Source organism: Triturus cristatus, chromosome 2_1 (assembly GCF_964204655.1).
Source record: "Triturus cristatus chromosome 2_1, aTriCri1.1, whole genome shotgun sequence".
NCBI classification, from domain to species: Eukaryota; Metazoa; Chordata; class Amphibia; order Caudata; family Salamandridae; genus Triturus; species Triturus cristatus.
Genome location: NC_140581.1, coordinates 627,235,866 through 627,258,213, shown reverse-complemented (window position 1 = coordinate 627,258,213; position 22,348 = coordinate 627,235,866). Strand labels below are relative to the sequence as shown.

Below are 22,348 nucleotides of genomic sequence, written 5' to 3'. Positions count from 1 at the left end.
CTCTGAACTTTTCCTGTCAAAGCCACACAGGGGCTATGTCAAATGGTTATCAGACCTTGCGGACCCGTCTTTGGCTATAGCTTACTTCCTTGCCCTATGAGGATTTTAACATTTCCTATTTTAACTGAGCACTTACATAAAACTACATAAAACTACATAAAACTCCCGACCGGGTTGAACCTGGTTTCTGTATCCGACCCACTCTCAATCGCGGTCAGCCTCAAATTGTGCCAAAGTCCTGATCTACCGCAACCAGTTCATTGCAGTTGGCACTTCATATTTTTTTATGGTATTTTAATTTTAAAATGTTAACATTTATATCTCTGGTTCCCCTTATTGGATTTTTATTGTTTAAGTGTAATTTTATTCTATGTTTCTAATTCAGTTTTATATTTTTATTGTCTTGTGTTTCGGCTTTATTTTCTTACGGTACTATAAAATAATGTATACATTGCCCTAAGTTAAGTCTGCCTGCTTTGTGCCATAGCTACCAGACGTTGAGTTCAGATTAATTTAGTGACTTTGAGGGCTCACCCTTACAGGGATTGTGAGGTAGTCATCCCTTGATTAATAACCCAGTTTCTTACAACTAGTATTACACCAGCCTTATTATTTTAGGTATGTATGTATAAGTATGCTTAGTATTCTTACATCATAATCATTGTTCTGAGTGCATTTCCAAATCCTTGATTGTTATGGTATACTCTAAAAAATGTTAAACATAAAAGCTTATTAAAAAAAACTAGAAAATATGGTCAATGCATGGGGCTATTAATAAACATAGTGGCAGGCAGTGTTAGGCCTGCCACATAGACCAGCAACCATTCAGTTGTTAGACCCATTGCACAACTCAGTGTTTGTCATGACACTTACACCGCAGGGTATTTCAGAGCCCTGCTTACAATATCAACATTTTAAATGTTCACCCTTAACGTTAATGACAAATGTTTAAAATGCGTAGTCTAGTGTATGTAAAATGTGTCCCCTACAGTTAACTTATCTACTTAACGGTTTTTCTTGGAAAATGGAGTAAATTAATGATTATTTATTTAAGTACCAGACATAGTATTATTACATTATATGTGGCTTCTGCACTAGGATGTCGGAAAAAGTGATGTCCCTGTGGTGCAATCCCCTTGGAAATATGCCCCTAGAAGTATAAAAGAGAACATGTGGATCTCAAGCTTGACTTACACATCATTTAACCCCTTCGCTGCTGCGGACATTCCGCTGCAGCGCTGGGGGGGGGCAGGGGGGCAGCGCGGCGGGCCTGTGCTCATGACGGAGCCGCTCCGTCATGAGCCACAGTTGAGCTGTGCTCATGACGGAACGGTTCCGTCATGACTCCGCCCATTTGCGTTGTCGCCCCGCACAGGCGGGGAAACAGTGCCGCGCAGGCGGAGCGGCCGCCGGCAGGATTGTCATGACGGAACCGTTCCGTCATGAGCACACGGCAACCGTGGCTCATGACGGAACGGTTCCGTCATGAGCAGGGAAGGGGTTAAAGTTGTAGGGTGGGGTTGGGTGTGTCACATAACTTAATAAAGTAGCGTGAAGTTGTGAAGCCTTAATTTCGTAACTAAGCTTAATTCTTTTTATGCTATGATTAAGTAATGCCTGCCAGCACTGAAATTTCAAATCAGCCAAACTATGCAACCTGCCCAAAGTATTTCCCATCCCAGAGCCTCCAATGCTTCCCTGCCAGATGCCCTTGCAACCCTCATGTACTATCCCTCTGAATGCTTGTCACCTCTACCCCCTACACTGTCCCAGATGTCACTGGTGTAATGAAACGTGAGGGGGCCTCTCTGCAAGGTACTTGGAGGGACCCTCTTGGGACTCAATCGGGAGCTTGCCGGCCAGAGCACTGTGCTGAGGGGGCCCCCTGCAGCTTGGGGGGCCCCCCACACCGTGGGGGCTGCAGGGGCCTGTGTTATGCCACTGCCAGATGCCATCCCTAGAATCTACTGGTGTTCTATGTAAGGATACACCCTTCCTGTCTGCCATTTCCTGCTTGACATTTCATCCAGCAACATCCTACAGCGGGAAATAGGGGACAGAAACACCAGCGGCGGCCCCCCCTCATTAGGGCAGAGGAGCGTTGCCCCCTGCTGCCTGTGCAGTGCAGCAAAAATGAAAACTAAAATGGTAATAAAATGAATTACCATTTAATTTTTCATTGCTCCCAGCCCAAGCAGTGTTTGGGGATGGGGCTGCTGCTGACTGGCATCAGGGGAGTGGTGCTCATACTTCCAGTTTACACTGACCAAGTCACTTTGGCCAGCCTGACTTGCGCAGTGTAAACCTCTCCAGCTAGCTGTCTCAGAGAGCTGAGTGGAGAGCAGGCACAGGTCTCCTGTGCCTGCTGGAGCATCAAGTCCGCCCCCTCCAGACAATCCTGGCTTTGCTGTCAGGCTGCTCATCTGCAGCATGAGGGCAGCATCGGCCTTTGCAGAAGGGGGTTGCCTGAGGGTCTATGAGGTGTGCCTTCAAGCTGACTGAGGAAGAAAGAAGAAAATGCAGAGCGAAACGCGGGTAAGTACTTTTTTTTAATGATACCTTTGCCCCCTTCCCCGGGGTTTGTCTTTCGCTCCCCTCACGCCCCTCCAGTGTTGAGGGTCACGGCCCATCACTGAGAAATGCAGTGGTGTAACAAACCTCAGGGGACCTCCATGGAAGATAAGGGTGAGGGGGACCCCATTCCCTAACTGCTTTCTGCTTCTGAGTGTTTTATTTGTTTGCAACTGGCCAACCCAAGGGGCCCCCTTTCAGGTGAACCGTGTTGAGGCACCCCCGCACAGAGGGAGCCTCTTTTAAACCGCTGCAGTATGCATTTGTCTCACCTCCCCATCCACAACTTCCTGCACCAGAGGTTTCTGGGTGGGACCTACAGACATTAATGGCAGTAGGAAAGGTTGCACCCTCCTGCAAAACACTGATAGGAGCTGTGGATGGCAGCCAGGGCTGTTTTAAACTAAGCATCATGTGGTTGTAGGAAAATCAGAAATCTATGCCTGCTACCCATGTGTTGGAATTTCCACATCTGCACATACGTGATTCAACACTTGCATATCCCTAGGTCTTATAATTCTTAGGAAGCCAACTGGACCACATAAAGCTCATTCATTTATATTTTATATGTTGTTATTCAATTATAGAATTGGAAACTTTAGTCTATAAGAAGTCACATCTTTAGTTGTTTAGTTCCATCAAGTATGTAGTTTCTTGTTAACAAGTATTGGAATTTGAGGCATCAGTGGACAGTCACTCAGAACAAGTGTCTGACAGTGCTACTGTGCAGTTTTGGACCTATATTAGAACACTCCTAAAAACTGCATGATGATTCACGTTTACACAGTGCTAATAATTGAAGATGTGGCCCCATGGAATGCAAGTTTGGGAAATAGAGCCAGCAGTTTGATACTTGAATTTCTCGTCTCTATTGTTATGCTTTTCTATGCACTGAATGTTCATCTGTGCTTCATATTATTCAATAACTGCTGGTTTGGGATACACCAGCATAAGAAAACTGTGTGTGGTTGAATGTGTTTTTCAATTGTTCTGACCCCTAACTTGGCTGAATATAGTAAAGATTGGATTAAACAATTGTGTTGCACAATTATGTTACTTTTTGAAAGGTATAATATATAATAAAGAGGAGTAAATAGAGTTACCATTGGAATATGTGCGCATAAAGAAATTTAGAAGGAGATTTTTTCGAAATATTCATTAGCTTAAGGAACTTTTTTCCCCAAAGAACGTCTGTTAAACAGCAAAACATATAAGCATGATATTAAGGAATGTTTCTTATGTTTGACTCATGTGGCCACTCTTACAAAGTGCGAGATTAGATTGTCATTTATCCAAAAGATAGGATTGGAGCTTTGATTTATTACATTAATTTCATAAACTAACTTGTAGAGGCACCATGCATAAGAGAGCTCTCACAATTGGTACAGTGAAAGCCCTGAAACTGATGTCATGATTCTTGATACGTGTTAGCCGTTGATCGCCATCTTTATCATATTATATTGAGCCAAGTCAGGATAAAAATCTATGTAATATTACGTAGTCCATTTTGAAAAGTCCAGTGCTAGTGCATCCTAAACCCAGAGTTATGATACACAAGTGAATGATAGTCTGTGAGCAGCAAAGAATAGTGGGAATAGGCAGAGAGTGGGCTTGAAGTCAGAGCTGATAAAACAGAATTAGCCTTGAAAAGCAAATGCTAAGACGATAAAATCATTCCTTTCTATATGAGAAACCCTGAGCAAATGGCAATCCGCATAGGCAATGTAAAGGTGGGTTTATATGTGCTCTTCTCTGTACTCATGGAATACCAGTAGAGGAAGGCCAGTAGGCATCTGTAAAGAATACGAATTTGAAGAAAGAAATGAAAATTTACATAAAAAATCTGGGATTTGGTAGATTCATGCGGTAAAGAAGGCACCTAAACAAACTAGTGGTAGAGATCAAGAATTGAAAACATGACAAATATAGAGTTACCGGAGAATGACTCTGAATACTCTAATACAATGATGTAGCAACGATGCTGGTTGTTGTCACTGAGGCAAGCTACATGAAGTAAGAATGGAAAAATAAAAGGAATTACAAGCGGATACTGACGTCTTTTTAAGGAAAAGCATTTGTATACGTTACTAATATAGATATGGAACAATGTGATCAAAGTTAATATAATACTACATATATTGGTCTCCTTATCCTTAGAGTTGTACTGTACAATGTACGATACTTAAAATATATTGGCTATACTACTGATCATAATAATACTTTACACAAGTTCTTTATTGACCCCCAGGGAAATTCAAAATTTTCACTATGGCCATGCCTCTCCGACTTTAAATAAGCAAGTATTACCCATATTTGATTCTCTCACAATAAAATTACAAATATAGATCATTGTATTTTCTATTAATATTACAATTACTGACAGATCATAAAAGATTTAAGGCCCATCCTTTTTAAAAAAATATAATTTTCAATAATACTTATCTCTAATAATGGCAATAATCAATATAATTCTATTTAAACAAACTATTGTAAATATAACATGTTTTAGTTGACTATGTATATGGTGGACTGCTAATATTAGTACATCCAGTGTTGTGACCGTAAGCCAGTCTTTTTTTCATTTTCATAACGTTTCTTTTCAAAAACCGGTATCATCTTTGGGCAATATGTTTCGTCACCAGTCTTTCCCTGACAACAATATCTTTCACCACTTCTATATATATTGTCATGTTAAAAAATGTAAATACCTATAAATTATAATTTGACAATTCAGACATGATATGTATTCACACACATATGGTAGCCATATCTTAAAATCACACCGTTGGCCCTCTTTCTATTATAATCATCGGGGCCGATTCACAGAACTAGCTTAAGACAAAATCCTATACGTACTACTTTTGGTATTCACAGAAGTTAGGATTTTGTCTTAAGTTCGTCTTAAGATAAACTTAAGACAGACTTAAGACGGACTTAAGACAGACTTAAGACAGACTTAAGACAAACTTAAGACAGACTTAAGACAGACTTAAGACAGACTTAAGAAAGACTTAAGACAAAATCCTAACTTAAGTCTGTCTTAAGTCTGTCTTAAGACAAACTTAAGACTAAATCCTAACTTCTGTGAATACCAAAAGTAGTAAGTTTAGGATTTTGTCTTAAGTTAGTTCTGTGAATCGGGCCCAAGATATATTGCTTGGGAATTCTCACTGTGCACTCATTCCCTAGACCTTATCTGCACTGTTGCAAGGACACACAACTTGCATATATGTGTAGATGGCAATAGGCAAGCAAAATTAACATAGCCTTCCAGGGCTCTTTCTTTTTAAATTTTGCAGCTGAGTTGGTAACACTGTTTTACTCAAATTGCTCTGTATAATGACTGTATCTATACCCAGGCCATTTTCCTTTTCAGAATCATTATTATAAGTGTTTTTTTTTTTAAATGGATTTAATGGCCATCATTTTTTTGGTGCAACACATAGGAACAGGAATGAAATATTAAAAAAACTGATTTAATTGCTAACAGTAAGTATTAATTTATGTACCGAGCAGTATAAATAGGCCTATCTATGTAAACTTTTTCGAAGTACTAGGCACGCTCTTAGTGAAGAGTGTGCTGTTTTCACAGTAATGCACTGCATGTACACACACATGATATGATTTCTATGGTAGGCAATTGAACTTTAGTAGTTTAGTTTTCACTTTTGGCCTCGATAAAAAACACTGCACTTTATCCGAAGAATGAAACCTGCTGGCTACACAACATCACCAAAGGATCTAACAATATTATATGTAATAGCTCTAAAGAATACCAAATCTATGTAACAAGAAATGCAAAATATGTAAATGAAAGCAGATTTTAAAAACAGAAAGAAGTGGAGCATTTTTCTGACAAGCCAGCTCAATGTATCATGAGTAATTCATCTGGATGTAAATAGTGCATCTAACAGAATATTGGAACTACTCTTCAATGCTGGACCTGCAGGTTTAATCAAGAAAGGCAGCATCAGCATAAACCAAAGAGTAACCAGTGAACTATGGGCTTGAACAAACATTCCTACCATAATCAGCCTGCAGCTAGTATTGACACCTCCAAATGAAATAATGTATATATTAAATATATGACACAGACAGCCTAACATTAAAAAATAATGGCATACGAAAAGACATAGATACTACAGAGCATGATATTAATCTAGGAAGGAAAACACGCAACAATGGACATGACTGTGACATTGTACGAAGATGCTGATTTATGATGAGTGATCAACTAACCAAATGCATCAAATAGATAAATTACATGGTGTAGTTTCACTATCGAAGTTGTTAGAAGTTAGATATTACATTAGATTAGGGGAACCAGAGCTAGAAATGTTTAGGCATTCGTTCTCGCTGTCCCCAGGAGACGGTTCTTCAAGTTGGTTTAACCATATTCAAACAGGAGACAGTCCAGTGATGGAATCTAGAATTTGGTTTTAGTGAGGTCAGCCAGTTCTGGTTGGCAGATTGTATATTCCAGGTGACTGTGTAGCAGGTCATAATCCCGACATGATAGTGTTGGGAAATATTATAGACCACTGCAAAAACAATTATCAGTATCTTTTAGCGGGCCTTGTTTTTAGCAGAGAGCCACCCAGCATTTTCCCTGGTAAAAGGGAGAGGTAGCAGTTTGCTTAGACAAATTGAATAATCTCCTAGTAGCAAAGCTATGAACTTGTCCAGCAGCGTGAAGGGCTTTTGAAAAATACCCACCGGCAGCCTATTACAATATTCTAATTTGTTAATTAATAGGGAATTAATAATACTTTAGTCATGTGGAATTTGAATTGTGCACATTTATTGAATGTTGATTGCTTATGGTTGTGCAAAAGTGACAGTGGTGGTAATTCTATTTTCTATATGTTTTGATTGGCTGAAATGTACACCTAGGGCCCGATTCACATAACTAATTTAAATCAAAATCCTAAACGTACTACTTTTGGTATTCACAGAAGTTAGGATTTTCTCTTAAGTTTGTCTTAAGACAAACTTAAGACAGACTTAAGACAGACTTAAGACAGACTTAAGACAAACTTGACAAAAGTGTGTGAATAGAGGTGGCATAGTTGGTATTGAAGGCAGCTAGGGCACCGGTTTGTTGTTGAGTCAATCTCTCCTTATGCAGCCCCTATGGAGCAGGCGCCCCAACATTTACCCTAATGCTTTAAACTATATGAGAGATACAGGAGTCATAGGGGGCCCTGAACACATTTTGCAGGGGGACCACCATCCTTTTGCTTTATGCCAGTACGATCGACTTCCTAGTCTGTGAAGGTGTAGAATAAAGGCAAAATCAACAAATAACATGTAACAGTGAGTGTTGAAAAGCATATTGGCAAACAGAGCAGTTTTGTGTTGGATGAATTCTCAAGGAGTGCAAAAGAAGAGTAGCCTGTTATCTTGAAGAAGGTAATGCTTTTAAGTGTGGAAGATATTAAATACAGTGTACTGGTTATGGTGGGAAATCCATGAATAGCATGGTGCTATACAGACTGGAATATTGATTATTGCTTTTTCTGAGTTTGTGGTACTGATATGCTATGAAAGGTACATTGATCAGCATTGTGAATTTTTGAGACACGATTCTTAAAAGTGTACATGTTATGCAGTATCAGCAGCATTGGCAAGATCTATCCGAAGAGTGTTTCTGCTTGACACTGCACTCACAGTAAAAGTCATATTATTGTTTAGGGTAATAGGGTTCTTTGCTTCTAGCTCCTTATATACTCAGTCTTTATGTAAATTGAGCATATTGAGTGCCCGCTTGATTTAAAAATATGATGAATGTTATAAGATGTTGACTTTGTGCATGTTTGGGTGGCCACCTGGGTGATGAGTCAGCCTGGAACTTTGTATCCCTTATGTGAAAAACGTTGCTAATTCTGTCATGGGATGGGTTTTATCTCCCACAAATATTTGCAGGCTATCAGACCCATTTCAGGGGGCTATGGCACGAACAGAGAATACTGGGCCTCAATCATGGGTGAAGAAGTTGTTTTCCCGAGGGCCATCCTACTATGACTGCAACTGGGCACAGTTCAACCCCTTCATCGCTTGACTCTCAGTGATGGATCACTATAGAAGCCAACTTAACACAAGTGTCCAGTACAGCTCCACTCCAGTGACACAGATGAAAAGGTCTGGTCACAACTATTGATGCACAAAATATGGTACATTGTCAACACCACTTCATGTACTTAATCCCTGAAGGGAAGGTTCAATGAGGGCATGCTTGGTGCTTCCTTCCAGGTCACGGGACAGGTCCAGGACCAGGACCTCACTCATGTGAAGGAACAGGCCTAGGCCTCTGCCCACACACTATATTAGTGTGAGAGTAGGGGCAAAATCAGAAACTAGGACACAAGACACACACTTTTTTGCACATAGTGCAGGGAAACATAATTGTACACCATGCAGGGAATAGTCCCATTCCACACAGGCCATAAATAGCCCTGTAGTCAAATGAAATAATACACCAGATCATAGAAATCCACCTAATCTAGGTCTATAGCGGGACCTTTCCTTAAGTAAAGTCTTTGAAAAACTCTCCACTATACAATTAAATGTTTTTGGTCCATGGCAGATGTCAGTGATCTCTCAGAGAAATGTGTTAGGTCTTTCCTGACTAGGAAAATGCAGGTGGTAAAAATGGGCCTTTATCTAAAAGTCGGGTGATGCTTCATGTGGAGCCCCTCAAGAATCACTTTTGTCACCCATAAGTTTAACATGTACTTGCAGCCACGAATGTCATTGGTTCCAGGTACTGGCCTGTTAGACCTGGCACCTTGGCGTGGGTCTCCCTTCCATTTATTGCTGTTGCCTCAGGTGTTTTAGCTGGTGTTAGTTGCTCAGGGCACTGTGCCACTGCTGTCCAGTGCCACAGTGCAAGTGCTCCCTATTCTAAATTGATGTATGAATTTGTGATTCCATGATTGGTTGGTTTGGTTTACCTGTCAGACCCTAGTACTGTGCACCAGGAGTGCCCAGGGCTTTTAAATTCAAATACTGCTGGTGGGCTTGCAGTACTGGTTGTGCCACCCGCAGAAGCAGCCTGTAAAAATGTGTCTAAGGTCTGCCATTGCCGAGCCTGCGTGCAGTCTGGTACTGGCATGCTGACTGGGCAAGTGCACCCACTTGCCAGTCCCTAAACCTTCCCTTTTCTTCATATCAGACACACCTATGGTAGGCCCAAGGGCAGGGTGCATTGTAAGGATAAGGTAGGACATGCCCTGGTGTGTGTGGCATGTTCCAATAGAGAATTACAGCCATTTTCGTTTTTCACCATTGCAAAGCTACCTGTTCTCCATAGGCCAGAACGGGCAGTTTGATTATTACATCTTATAATCCTAACTGACTCAGGGAACATGGTAGAAATTCGAATTTAGTATGCCTGAACTCAGAATGATAAAATACATCTTTTAGTAAAGTTGGTTTTAATATTCTGTGTTTGAAAATGCCACTTTTAGAAAGTAGGCATTTTCTTGTCTAACCATTCAAACCTGCGTCTGCTAGGCTGTGTATTCCCTGTCTGGGGTTTGAGTGACAGGGCTGGGGAATTCTAGGAGACAGGGTGAGGTGTCCCAGTGGTGAATAGAGAGATCTGCATCTAGATGGGTGGGAGGAGCTGCACCTGGGACCTGAATAGCGCTGTGCCTTCCCTCCACAATGCTGGCTCCACCTCCTGTGGTGCGTCTGATGTCTCTGCCCTGCACTCTGAAAGGAAAGAAGGAGTCAGGTAAACAAAGTGCTCCAGGACTGACCAGAACCGGTTTGAACAAGGCAAAGGCCCCTCTAGCTTCAGAGGACAAAGGATTTTGGGGTATAAGTATTGGGACCCTGATCCCAAGAATTTAGATCACTTTGGGAACAAGAAGAAACTCTGCTGAGGAGAGGAACCAAGAAGAAACTGAGGAGAGACTATCCCTGAAACTGGGGTATTGGCCTGCAGGGGTTGCCTACTGCCAAACAGAGGAGAAAAGAACTTTGTGTGTACTTTTGCTCAACTTGTGAAGGATCACCAAGGGCTTGGAAAAGAGCTTGCCTCCTGCTGAAGTCTCAGGAACAACAGACTTCACTCCCCCCCCAGCTCCCCAGAGTTCTTTGGAAGTGCCTGCTGCTATTGTTGGGCCTTCTGAGGTACTGCGTGTCGCAAGGAGCTGGAAGCGTGACTCAAGAAGGAGAAGCGTGCTGCCGTCTGAGCTGTTGTCGTCGCATCGCGTAAAGTGTGTCGCCGCTGCAGCTGTCGCATCGAGCGGAAGCGTCTCGCATCATCCAGGAAGTGTCTTGCAATGCCGAAGAAGCGTGTTACCATCGCAGCCATCGTAGCTGACGCATTGCACTGCATCAAGAGAAGAGTCTCGCATCGAGGAAGAAGCGTGTCGCCATCGCAACCGTCGTAGTTGTCGCATTACACCGCGTCAAGAAAAGCACCTCGCATCCACGGAGAAGCGTGCCGCCGTCGGAGCTGTTGTCGTCGCATCGCGTAAAGTGTGTCGCCGCTGCAAGCTGTCGCATCGAGTGGAAGCATCTCGCAAAAGTGGGAGAAGAGTGTCGCCGCCAAGGCCGCCGTCATCGCATCGCATAAAGGGATGTCGCCACTGTAGCCAACGCATCGAGTCGAGTCTTCTCGCAACATCGTAGAAGCGTGCTGCATCTGGAAGATCTTCACGTCTTTATTGCTTTGCACCAAAATCTTCAACGCATCAACATCGCTGCAACACTTTCGTTACCCTGCGTGTCACATCTAAAATGTACATTGACTTAAAGTGTCGCATTTAAGAACTAAAGAGAACTAAGCAAAATTCTACCATCTAAAGCAACAGTATTTTGTATTTTTGTCGTTTAATGGTCTTGTGGTAAATCTATATAAAGAATACCTATTTTTGATATAAAACTTGTATGGTGTCCATCTGTAGTGTTGTTACTTGATTACTGTATGTGTTCACAAATGCTTTACACACTGCCTCTGAGATAAGCCTGTCTGCTCGTGCCAAGCTACCAAGGACTCACACCAGGCAATTCTGGATGATCAAACAATGGCTCAAACTGAAAAGTTTCTAAACTGATTTAATCATCTTTAGGTTTCTTGGTCAATCTGAGAAGGACCCCTCCCCCCATTACTGTATAACCTTAGGTTGATTGGACATAACTGTACGCCTATGTCTAATTAACATGGTAAAAGTGTATTTTTCTTGTTTTGAATCATGATCGACCTTATTCCTGCCAATTGGGTGTCATTCCTCATGTGTAAGTGTCAACTGAATATTAGATTTTTTCAATGGCATGATTTTGAGCACTGGCTAGGCAGGAATAGGGACATCCTAATGAACAGCAGGAGCCCCAGACTTGTGTTGTTGACAATTCATTGAGAAATATAAACGTTTCTTGACTCATTCTTGTACTAAAATTAATCACTTTAAAGTGTACATCTATCACATCACAATCATTAAATTATTTTACCAATGCATTAGGGGAGAACTTGTTCATAATCACAAAAAGTCATATCTCGAAGTTAAAAGGAAGCAAATCACATAGCATTTTTAAACCTGATATACAATTCAAAATAATATAAACATTGAAATGTTTGCACTGATAATTAGAAGATATGGCAAAAATTCAAACTGTATGGGCCTTAAATTGTGCAGTTAAACAAACACTTACGATTAGAAACAACACCATCCATAGTGGTGAAAAATGCATTGCGTAGCCGATATTAGCTGCCTCTGACCAGACCCTTTGCCCAACCTCCCTCTGCAATCTAACCCCTGCTGTATACAGCATTCAACTATGTGCAGAGGGTCCCTATCTTTATTTATTTATGTATTTATTTTTATTTAAGAAGTTTTATATAGCGCTAGCTCCACCAAGGGGTATCAAAGCGCTTAACATTAGTATGATGAAGTTAAAGGAATACAGAACAGTTGTTTCAAATGTAGCATTCATACATGGTGTACTAAAAGAGCATATTGAGTACTATAGACTAATTGGTGAGAAAAAGGAAAGAAAGGGCAGTTTAAAAAGAAACAGCATGAAAAAGATGACGTAAGAAATTATAATACTGTTCACCTGGGGAAGGCTCAGTGGTCAGAATTAAGCTGAGCGCGTGAGAAGGGTGGGATGGGGGATGTTAGGTTGGGGAGAGGAGGGAAGCAGTGTGGAGAGGGGTCGGAAAGGGGATGTATAGGTGAGAGGGGGAGTAGGTGGGGGTATTAGGGAGGAGGGATAGTATAGTAGGTACAGTAAGAGAGGGATTATGTACCCCAATATTTGTTGTGCAGGTGTATTTTAAGGACTTTTTTTAAACCGACATAGGAAGGGTTACCTAGTAGATCTTTAGGGAGGGCATTCCAGATGCTGGGGGCCTTACCAGAGAAGGAGCGGGATTGAGAGGCTTTTTTTTTAGAAGAGGGGGATGAAGAGAAGAGAGTTGGTGCTTCTCAGCGGGCGGGCGCAACCTGCTTTGTTGAGTTTGTTTGAGAGGTAGAGCGGGGTCTTTTGATAAAGGGCTTTGTGCGTAATGCAGGCATTTTTTACTGCAGTGAAATGTACTTTTAGTAAAGAAAATTAGGGCCTCATTTACACTTCTTTGGTGTAGGGCAGCGCCACAAGCCTTCCTACCGTGCTGCCTTACGTGAACAGAAAAGGACAGGAAAGCACCATATCTATGAGATATGGTGCATTCCTGTCCTCTTTCTCAGCGCTGGTGCACAAATGGCTGCCATGCGCCAAACGGAGGCATCCTTGTGCAATGGTAAAAGGGTGTCTGCATTGATATCAGGTTGTGTTTGTGGAGGAAAAGACACCTTCCTGCACAAAAACAATCCTTACGCCACCCCTTGGGGGGGCATAGGCTTTTGACTCATTCCCAGGTTTACAGCATGTTGTAAATCTGGCAATGTGTCAAATGTGTTGGGTTTAATGTGGGACACCAACAGTAACGCCCAAGGCTGGCCTCCCCATCGCAGTGTGAGGCAACACAGCGACTTGAGATGCGTTGCCTAACACCATATTTACAAGGCCATTAATAGCCACGCTTCACCTGGCCCCATAGATATGGGTAAGCCCCTTAAAATTTAAAGACGCATAGGCCTGAGGGCCAGGGAGTGCTGACTCGGCCCCCTTATATGCCTGTTTCTTTCTGTTTTTTACAGAATGCAGGTACTGAACCCCGCATCCTGTACTGGCAGCCGCTATAAAAATTTCTGTTTTTGACAGCTACTCAGAGCTAAGAGGCCCGCAGACCCAACCTTAGATCTTCAGACCTACAATGGGCACAAGAGATGAAGTTCTCTTGTCCAATGAAATGCCATTATAGTTTATTTTAGATTCATGTCGATGGACAGTTCACGAACTAACTATCCGGATATCATCAACATTTAACTCCTAGAAAGAAGACCACTTGCCACATTTTTGTAATGATAATTTCTCAAAAGCTACTGAAGTTGTTTGCACAAAACGTAGCAAAGGCACTTTTCTAACTAACAGACTAGTTTCGGAGCTAAGTTTGGCGTAATTTTGTTCAGCGAGCATTTTTTTATTTTTAAATTAATATGGCAACCTTGCTTTTTTACCTGCCACTATATTTCGCCCATACGGACCTGCACAAAACTTGCCATGCTAATATAAACCAAGAACATTTTTTATTTGAAATTTCATACATATTCCTCTAAGAACACCAAAGGTATTAGCAAAACAAGCAATAACTTTTCAAAGAAATCTTTGTCATCACCATAACTACACAATCGCTATCGCCGACTCTATAATTCAAGCATAGGTACATACATTTGTCTATGAAAATCAGGACCTTAGGCATTGAGTATGTTTATGAAGTTTTGTAACCTAGTACTGATAGTTATAACTGTCTTGCAGTTTAAACTAAATATCTTCTAGCAAGCCTTCATCACTGCATCATCCCAAACAAAGGCAAAGATCCACTTATGGAAATGGTGCACGGAGTAAGGAGTTTTAGCATTGACCTCCCCTGGAATGCAAAATCTAACTTTGAGCTCCGGTATTGAATACAGCTTTCCTACAACATGGAAGAAATTGAACATGTATGAATAATGGCCCATGTTTTCAGCCCCAAAATAATGACTACTGTCTGTTTGCCGCTCAAGTCATTCTACATGTCTCAAATCCATTACGGATTGTTTTTAGTAGGTCTGGGAGAAAGTTTAATGATGCCAGAGTAATCAGAGTAATTTCCGGAATTAAGCACTACTCTTGTGACAGGGCTTCATAGAGAGCCTCACTGCGCTTCCGCACTTAGTGGGCAGGCCACTGGTGCACCAAATGCAAATCATCTACGCATGTTCGCGCCTGGACAGAGCCCAGCGCCAGACACCCTACCCATTTCTAGTCCCACTCATCACCCCTATTAAGATACACTAGGGAAGAACTTCTAGCACTCAATACTTCAGGTGCTTGCGGCCCTATTTTCGAACCACACTGCATTCTGGACACCGTGAAGTGTCAAGAGTTCTGCCTCACACTTAAGTACCACACAATTGGTTCCAGTAGCTCTAGAAGGTTAGTCAAAATCAACAGCAGGGTTAGACAGCGTATATGTTCCAGTACCTTATTAAATGCTAGATCATTGGTAAAAAATAAGGTTGAATTCGCTGACTTTTTAGACTACCACAAGCTAGAAATTGTGTTTATAAATGAAACCTGGGCTAATTCCACTTCTGGTCCTGATATGGTTTCAGCAATCCCTATTGGGAACTCTGGGGCATATTTACAAGAGCTTATCACCACCAGACCGTCACTTTCTGTGACGTTCTCGTGGTGATAAGCCCTCCGCCAAATTTATGAGGCGGTGTTAAGCCCCTTAACAATGCTTAATGCCGCCTTGTGAATGAGGCCCCCTATCATGCAGCACTCAGCTTGAAAGGGGCGGACAGTGGGTGCTGCGGTGGGCGTTCCGATGCAAAACCCATTGTTTTTTGACGCTGCCCCTATTTACTAGGGTAAACACAAGGAGATGATGGACGGAGCACTGAAACTTTTCAGACACAAAACCGGTCCTAGGATGCTGGTTTCCAGCCCCGGGAGGACCTGGCCTGGCAGTTCGGGCTGGACTGTTCCCATTGGGTGCAGGGACAGGACTGATTTGCATATGGCTGGGTCCAAACTGGAATGGCATGGTGAGCAAAAAAACTATGGATTTAGGCCCAGATCGCTGTACTGTGGTGAATGTATAACATTGTTCTGCATTCTGTCCATCAATTGTTCTTTTTGCATTTGTCACCCCGAGTGGGAAGGGTATGCCCAGACATGGGTCCCGTGCTCTCCATGTCACTGGAGTCAGCTATCCTGGCTGATGAGGGCTGAAATCCCGAAATCGGTCCTAGGATGCTTGTTTCCAGTCCAGGGAGGACCTGGCCTGGCAGTTCGGGCTGGACTGTTCCCATTGCGTGCAGGGTCAAGACTGATTTCCATATGGCATTTAGGGCTGGACTGTTCCCATTGGGCGCAGGGTCAAGACTGATTTGCATATGGCTGGGTCCAAACTGGAATGGCATGGTGAGCAAAAAAAGGATGGATTTAGGCCCAGATCTCTGCACTGGGGTAGATGTATGACATTCTTCTGCATTTTGTCCATCAATTGTTTTTTTTGCATTCGTCACCCAGAGTGGGACGGGTATGCCCAGACGTGGGTCCCGTGCTCTCCATGCCACTGGAGTCAAGATATCCTGGCTGATGAGGGCTGAAAGCCCGAAACCGGTCCTAGGATGCTTGTTTCCAGACCAGGGAGGACCTGGCCTGGCAGTTCGGGCTGGACTGTTCCCATTGCGTGCAGGGTCAAGACTGATTTCCATATGGCTGGGTCCAAACTAGAATGGCATGTTGAGCAAAACAACGATGGATTTAGGACCAGATCTCTGTACTGGGGTGAATGTATGACATTGTTCTGCATTCTGTCCATCAATTGTTCTTTTTGGATTTGTCACCCCGAGTGGGACAGGTATGCCCAGACGTGGGTCCCGTGCTCTCCATGCCACTGGAGTCAAGCTATCCTGGCTGATGAGGGTTGAAAGCCCGAAACCGGTCCTAGGATGCTTATTTCCAGTCCAGGGAGAACCTGGCCTGGCAGTTCGGGCCAGACTGTTCCCATTGGGTGTAGGGTCAAGACTGATTTGCAAATGGCTGGGTCCAAACTGGAATGGCATGGTGAGCAAAAAAACGATGGATTTAGGCCCAGATCTCTGTACTTGGGTGAATGTTTGGCATCATTCTGCATTCCTTCCATCAATTGTTCTTTTTGCATTTTTTCCTATTTACTAGGGTGGCTTAAATAGGAGGTAGCGCCAAAAATAAGACCAGGGGAAACCAGGTCTTAACCTGGCAAAACGAGGAGAAATTATAATTTCTGCTAGTTTTTGCTGTTTTTATGTGTGCTGCATTCTGCAGCACACATAGAAACAGCAAATTGCCACTAGCGATTGTTCATGTGCAGGAAGGTTTCCCTTCCTGCACATAAACAATTATTAAAAAATGACGAGTTGCAACTTTTATGTGAGCTGCATAAAGCAGCACATATAAAAGTTACAAATCACCATTACTGATTCTTTATGTGCAGGAACGGGCACCTTCCTGCACATGAACAATCATTCCTCGCAATGCAGGTCCCCTTGCACTACAGTGCAAGGAGTGCCTGCGTTGGCGCTAGGCAGGTAAATTTAGTACCAGCCATAGTGGAAATGCAGGGGTGCGCTGCATTCTTGTAAATACAATGCATCTCTGCATTTTCAGAATGGCGGAGTGCAGCATTGGCAATTTCAACTTAACGCTGCGCTCCGCCATTCTCTTGTAAATATGCCCCTCTGTCTCTAGAATGGACAGAGTTGCAAAGAGGGGTGAAGCACTGGAAATAATGTATAACGATCAGCTCCCCACATCTTTTTCTGCTATGTCCCGAAATCTCAAGTGCAAAGAACTCTCATTTCAAGTGGTTCTAACTAAAAGCCACACATTCAGTGGCCTGCTACTATACCGTCCCAAGGCTCGGGATCCAACTTCACTCAGGCCATCAGCCCTGAACATGAATCCAGTATAAATTCTGCAGACTTTGCGATTAATGGAGACTTCATTTTTTACTTAGGGATTCCTACAGACAGACACTCTGAAATCTTAATTGACTTTATGGCCAGTAGATACCCTGACACAACTGGTGGGCCACATGTTGGATGGCATTTTCACCAACAATCCTTTGCTTTAATTTGCCGCCTCACTGCCGTGGTCAGACCACAGAGCAGTTATGTTTGAACTTGGGATACAGTGTAATATACCTGTAATCAACACTTCCCAACCTGCCACAAACAGTCGAACCTGGCACAAAATTGAGAAATCTCAATTTAATTTAACTCTCTCTAGCTCAAAGCCTATTGTTTCTAATGATCTACACTCAGCCATTTCAGATTACTCTACGTGGTTAGGGGCTGTGATTAATCAGCTTGCTCATGAAAAACACACATTAATCAGAGAAATACTACATCAGAACCTTGGGTCTCAGACAAATTTAGAGCCTGGAAACAACTTTGCCACAGGCAGGAGTGTAGATGGAGAAAGAATTATGATTCTTTAGAAAGAGTCACCTACAAATAAACCATTAGGGACTACAAAACCTTGATCCTAAAGGAAAAGACCATGTATTTCACACATAGGATTGAAACTTGTCAAACTTAATCTAAAGAATTCTTCACAACAGTTAAGAAACTTGCAAATATTCCTGATAAAAATAACACTAACTGTAATCAAGTCTTTTGTAACACTCTGGCAGGCTTCTTTCAGGCTAAAGTGGAGGATAGTTATAACATTTTTGCTGCCAATCATCATCCAGCCATAGAGGCCCAAGACGTTAATCCTCCTCCCAATAGCTCAGACATTCTGTACGCCTTCTCCCGGCTTACTGCTCAGCACAAATTATGCCTTGCCTACTCCACTAAACCAGGCTCCCCATTGAACCATTGCGCCCTAAAATCATACTGTTAGCCCCTGAGATAATATATTCTTATCTTGTCAATATCTTCAACGTAATGTGTAGTTCAGGCTACTTTCCCAAAGAATGGAAAAGATCATCCATTCTTCCATTATTAACAACGTCCAATCATTTCCCTCAGGATCCAAGTAGCTATCGACCTATCCCACACCTTCCATTTCTGGCTGAAATAGTAGAAAAGGCAATTCATTTGGAACTGGTTTCTTTTTTAAATTCTGCCACCCACTTGATCCCACACAATTTGAATTTAGGCGGGAGCACAGCACCGAATTGACCATGATTGTTGCTCCTGAATATTTGTTGCAAGTAGGTTACTGGATGAGAAATACCTGCCTCAAATTAAACTCAGGAGAAACAGAGGTCCTCCTTTTCGGCAATGACGTCTCTTTATGGGTCCCCTTTTGGTGGCCGCAAGAACTGGGCACTTTGCCAACTCCGGTTAGGAAAGCCAGGAACCTAGGGATACTTTTTGACAACAAATGGCCTTTTGAAGGCCAAATCAAGGCTGTGACTTTATCATCTTTCTGTACCTTGAAGATCATTAGCAAAGTGCTCCCTTTCATCCCCCCTGATATTTAAAAATCTGTGGTCACTGCTCTTGTTTTATCCAAATTGGATTACTGCAATGCTCTTTACTTGAACATGCAGCAAAGACTCCTCAACAAACTTCAGATTTTACGGCATGCAGCAGCTCGCCTGTTGTCGGGGATTCCTAGGCACCAGTCAGCCTCACACGCCTTAGTTAAGCTACACTGGCTGACTAAAAGGAAGCTTATCGAGTTTAAAGCCCTCTGCAGTGCTTTTAAAGTTCTGCATGGCCCTGACTATCCAGAACTTTAAAAGCACTGCAGAGGGCGTTAAACTCGATAAGCCCTGACTATGGCCCTGACTATCTAAAAGGCATGTTTATCTGGTACACTCCTTCCAGGGCGCTGCGCTCTTCTACTGCCAAGAGCATAGTCGTTTCGAAGTTCAGAAGTTCAGAAGGCAGCAGAAGCTTCATAACCTGCACTGCCAAACTATGGACCAACCTTTCTTTACATCTGAAAGAAGCTACAAGTCTTCTTCCCTTCAGAAAAGCATTAAAAACGTGGTTGTTCTGCTAATAACTCTAACCCTTTCTGTTAAACCACATGCTTTTAGCAGCACCAATACTCACCCGGGAAATTGAGCGCTTTATAAAAATAAATAACATGTGAAATTACAGAAATTATGCGATTATTGAGTGATTAAGAGTAGTTTAGGGCACAAATCCTACCGCAAAAGCACAGGAGCAATGAACTAAGAGAGAGCAAGTGGCTGCTGGTTACTGCTGTTCATGTCCTGCAGCATTTAGTGCTATTTTCTTAACTCAAGATGCATCTTGGGTCCTATTTTGGATGTAAGGGTGCATTTTGCATGAAGAAGATAGAGCTACAAGCTGGGTTATGCCTCTCAGCCAATTATGCATAATTACGAGTAATTTTGTGATAATTATAAGTAATTATGCTAGAGAGAATTACTCTGTTTATGCCTACTCCTACGGGCATATTTATGAAAATAGTGGCACAGGGCAGCGCAGCAAGTTACCATGCTGCCCTGCCCTGCATCACTGAAAAAGGAGCAGGAATGCGCTGTGTCTAAGAAATATTATAGCAACACAAAAAGATGATGAACAGAATGCTGAACATTTACACGTGGTCACAAATCTGGGTTAAATCCATCGTTTTTATGTTCATCATGCCACCCCATGTTGGACCCAGCCATAAGCAAATCAGTTTTGACCCTGCTCCCCATGGGAACAGGACAGCCCAAACTGCCAGGCCAGTTCCTCCCTGGACCGGAAAACAAGCATCCTAGGACCGGTTCTTCATCTTTTTGTGTTGCTATAGTCACCCCAAGTAGGAAGGGTATGCCCAGACGTGGGTCCTGTGCTTAGTATGAAATTGTATTCAAGCTAGCCTGGTTGATGAGGGATGACACCCGAAACCGGTCCCAGGATGCTTGTTTCCTGTCCAGAGAAAACCTGGCTTGGCAGTTCTGGCTGGACTGTTCCCATGGGGAGCAGGGTCAAGACTGTACTGATCTCTGTACTGGGGTGAATGTTTGACAATGTTCAGCATTCCGTCAGGATTGTTTTTGTGTGGGAAGGTGCACCTTCCTGCACAATAACGATCCATTGAGGCGTTGTCCTCTTTTTTTGCATGCCGCAGAATGGCAGACATATAGAAAAGGAAAAACCGATGATTAATAAAAACATTTCTCACTGTTATGCCTCCCCTGGGGAGGAGTATCTTTTTGGCACATTCCCAGGTTTACCAGGTTTGGTAAATCTAGGACTGCATCAAAAACCATGAGATTTGTGTGGCAACACCCACCTGCGACGACCACGGAACGCCTTCCTTGCGCAGAGTAAGGCAACGCAGTATTTTGAGTTGCGTTGCCTTACTTCAGATTTATGAAGCCATTCAAAGCTACCCTATGTGGCTTTGCATGGCTTCATATATCTGACTTAGAACTTCTTGCGTCACATAGTCATTTTTAGGAATTATAGTATGCTGGTATTTGATAGAGAAACAACTATGTTCCCAGAAAAAAAAAACAAAGGCAAATGTCCTAGAACTGAACATTCTCTGAATAGGGATGATGCACAGGATTAAAAAAAAATCTGGTTGATCCACAAGGGGCAGGCGCTTTAAATTATTTAGAAGATTTAGCTGATAATGGTTAACAAAAAATGTCATTACTTTCTTCTGTCAAATGAGAATGCAGAGTGTTAAACTGATATTCGAATATGTCCTTGGATACAACACCCTGTAACATGTTTTTGTTTTACTTTCAGGTGCTGTTTGCAAATGTATCACTATTTTGTTCCTTGTTTTGGCATTTTGCCTTTATAAGCCCCCACCAGAGAAGAATCCACCACCCGGAGAGGACAACACATTTATTGCTACTGTTTCTACCTGAAGCCTCATAAAGGTGTAGAAGACTCAACAATATGAAAATAAATATTAAAGTGCAATAAATATTATTTGTCTTTTTATGAATTTCAGATGTTGACTGCCTTCTTACTTCTGCTTAAACTCATTTTTATCTGAAGAATTAATCATGAAATGGGAACACTGTCCACTCACCAGCTATGAAGCTATTGTTAGCTAGGTTTATGATCTGATTCTCTGGGGAAGTATCGACCTAAACAGAGCTCAGTCGAATTACATTTGTACAGACGTCCATGAAGTCATGGATGGCAAATATTACAACCTAGCATGTCCCTATCAATTGTAATTAATTTGATATATATTGATATAACATGTAAACAATATATGTAGTCTGACTTTGATGATGAAATCAGCAAAAAATATGCTTCACATTTAATCATAGGTACATATTCTCTGACATTGAATACAGAGATGGACACAAAACCTCACAATTCACAAATTCTCACAGTTAATATTATCTGCCCTAAAATAGAAGCTATCTAATGATAGAAACTGCTTTTTGATGGGTGGATCTGCTGGCATCTGTTAAAAATTAAAGCAATTGTTGGGGCATATTTACTTATATTTCATGAAGGGCATCAAGCTAAATTTCTGTGTTGCATTGCATGATAGAGAGGCAGCAAAAATGTGCCATAGCTACTAAGATATGGCACACTTCTGCTGTCTCCTAGTGATTGCACACTTTGTGCAGCTAACTCAGGCACCATAGCACCATGGTGCAAGGGTGTATGTGCTACAGGCAGGATTGTTTTTTTGTGCAGGGAGAGATACCTTCCTGCACAAAAACAATCCTTAG

The 22,348-nt window shown here is 42.3% G+C and overlaps 1 protein-coding gene across 1 annotated transcript in view; it reads left to right on the top strand.

Moving 5' to 3' along the window:
• The window catches only part of SLCO4C1 (solute carrier organic anion transporter family member 4C1), a 499,215-nt gene extending 477,636 nt beyond the window's left edge, over positions 1–21,579 (top strand). The window contains exon 13 of the mRNA XM_085632555.1: positions 21,396–21,579. Coding sequence (XP_085488681.1) covers positions 21,396–21,520 — 125 coding nt within the window. The 3' untranslated portion in view covers positions 21,521–21,579. The remainder of the gene's footprint in view (positions 1–21,395) is intronic.
• Positions 21,580–22,348: the final 769 nt, after the last annotated feature.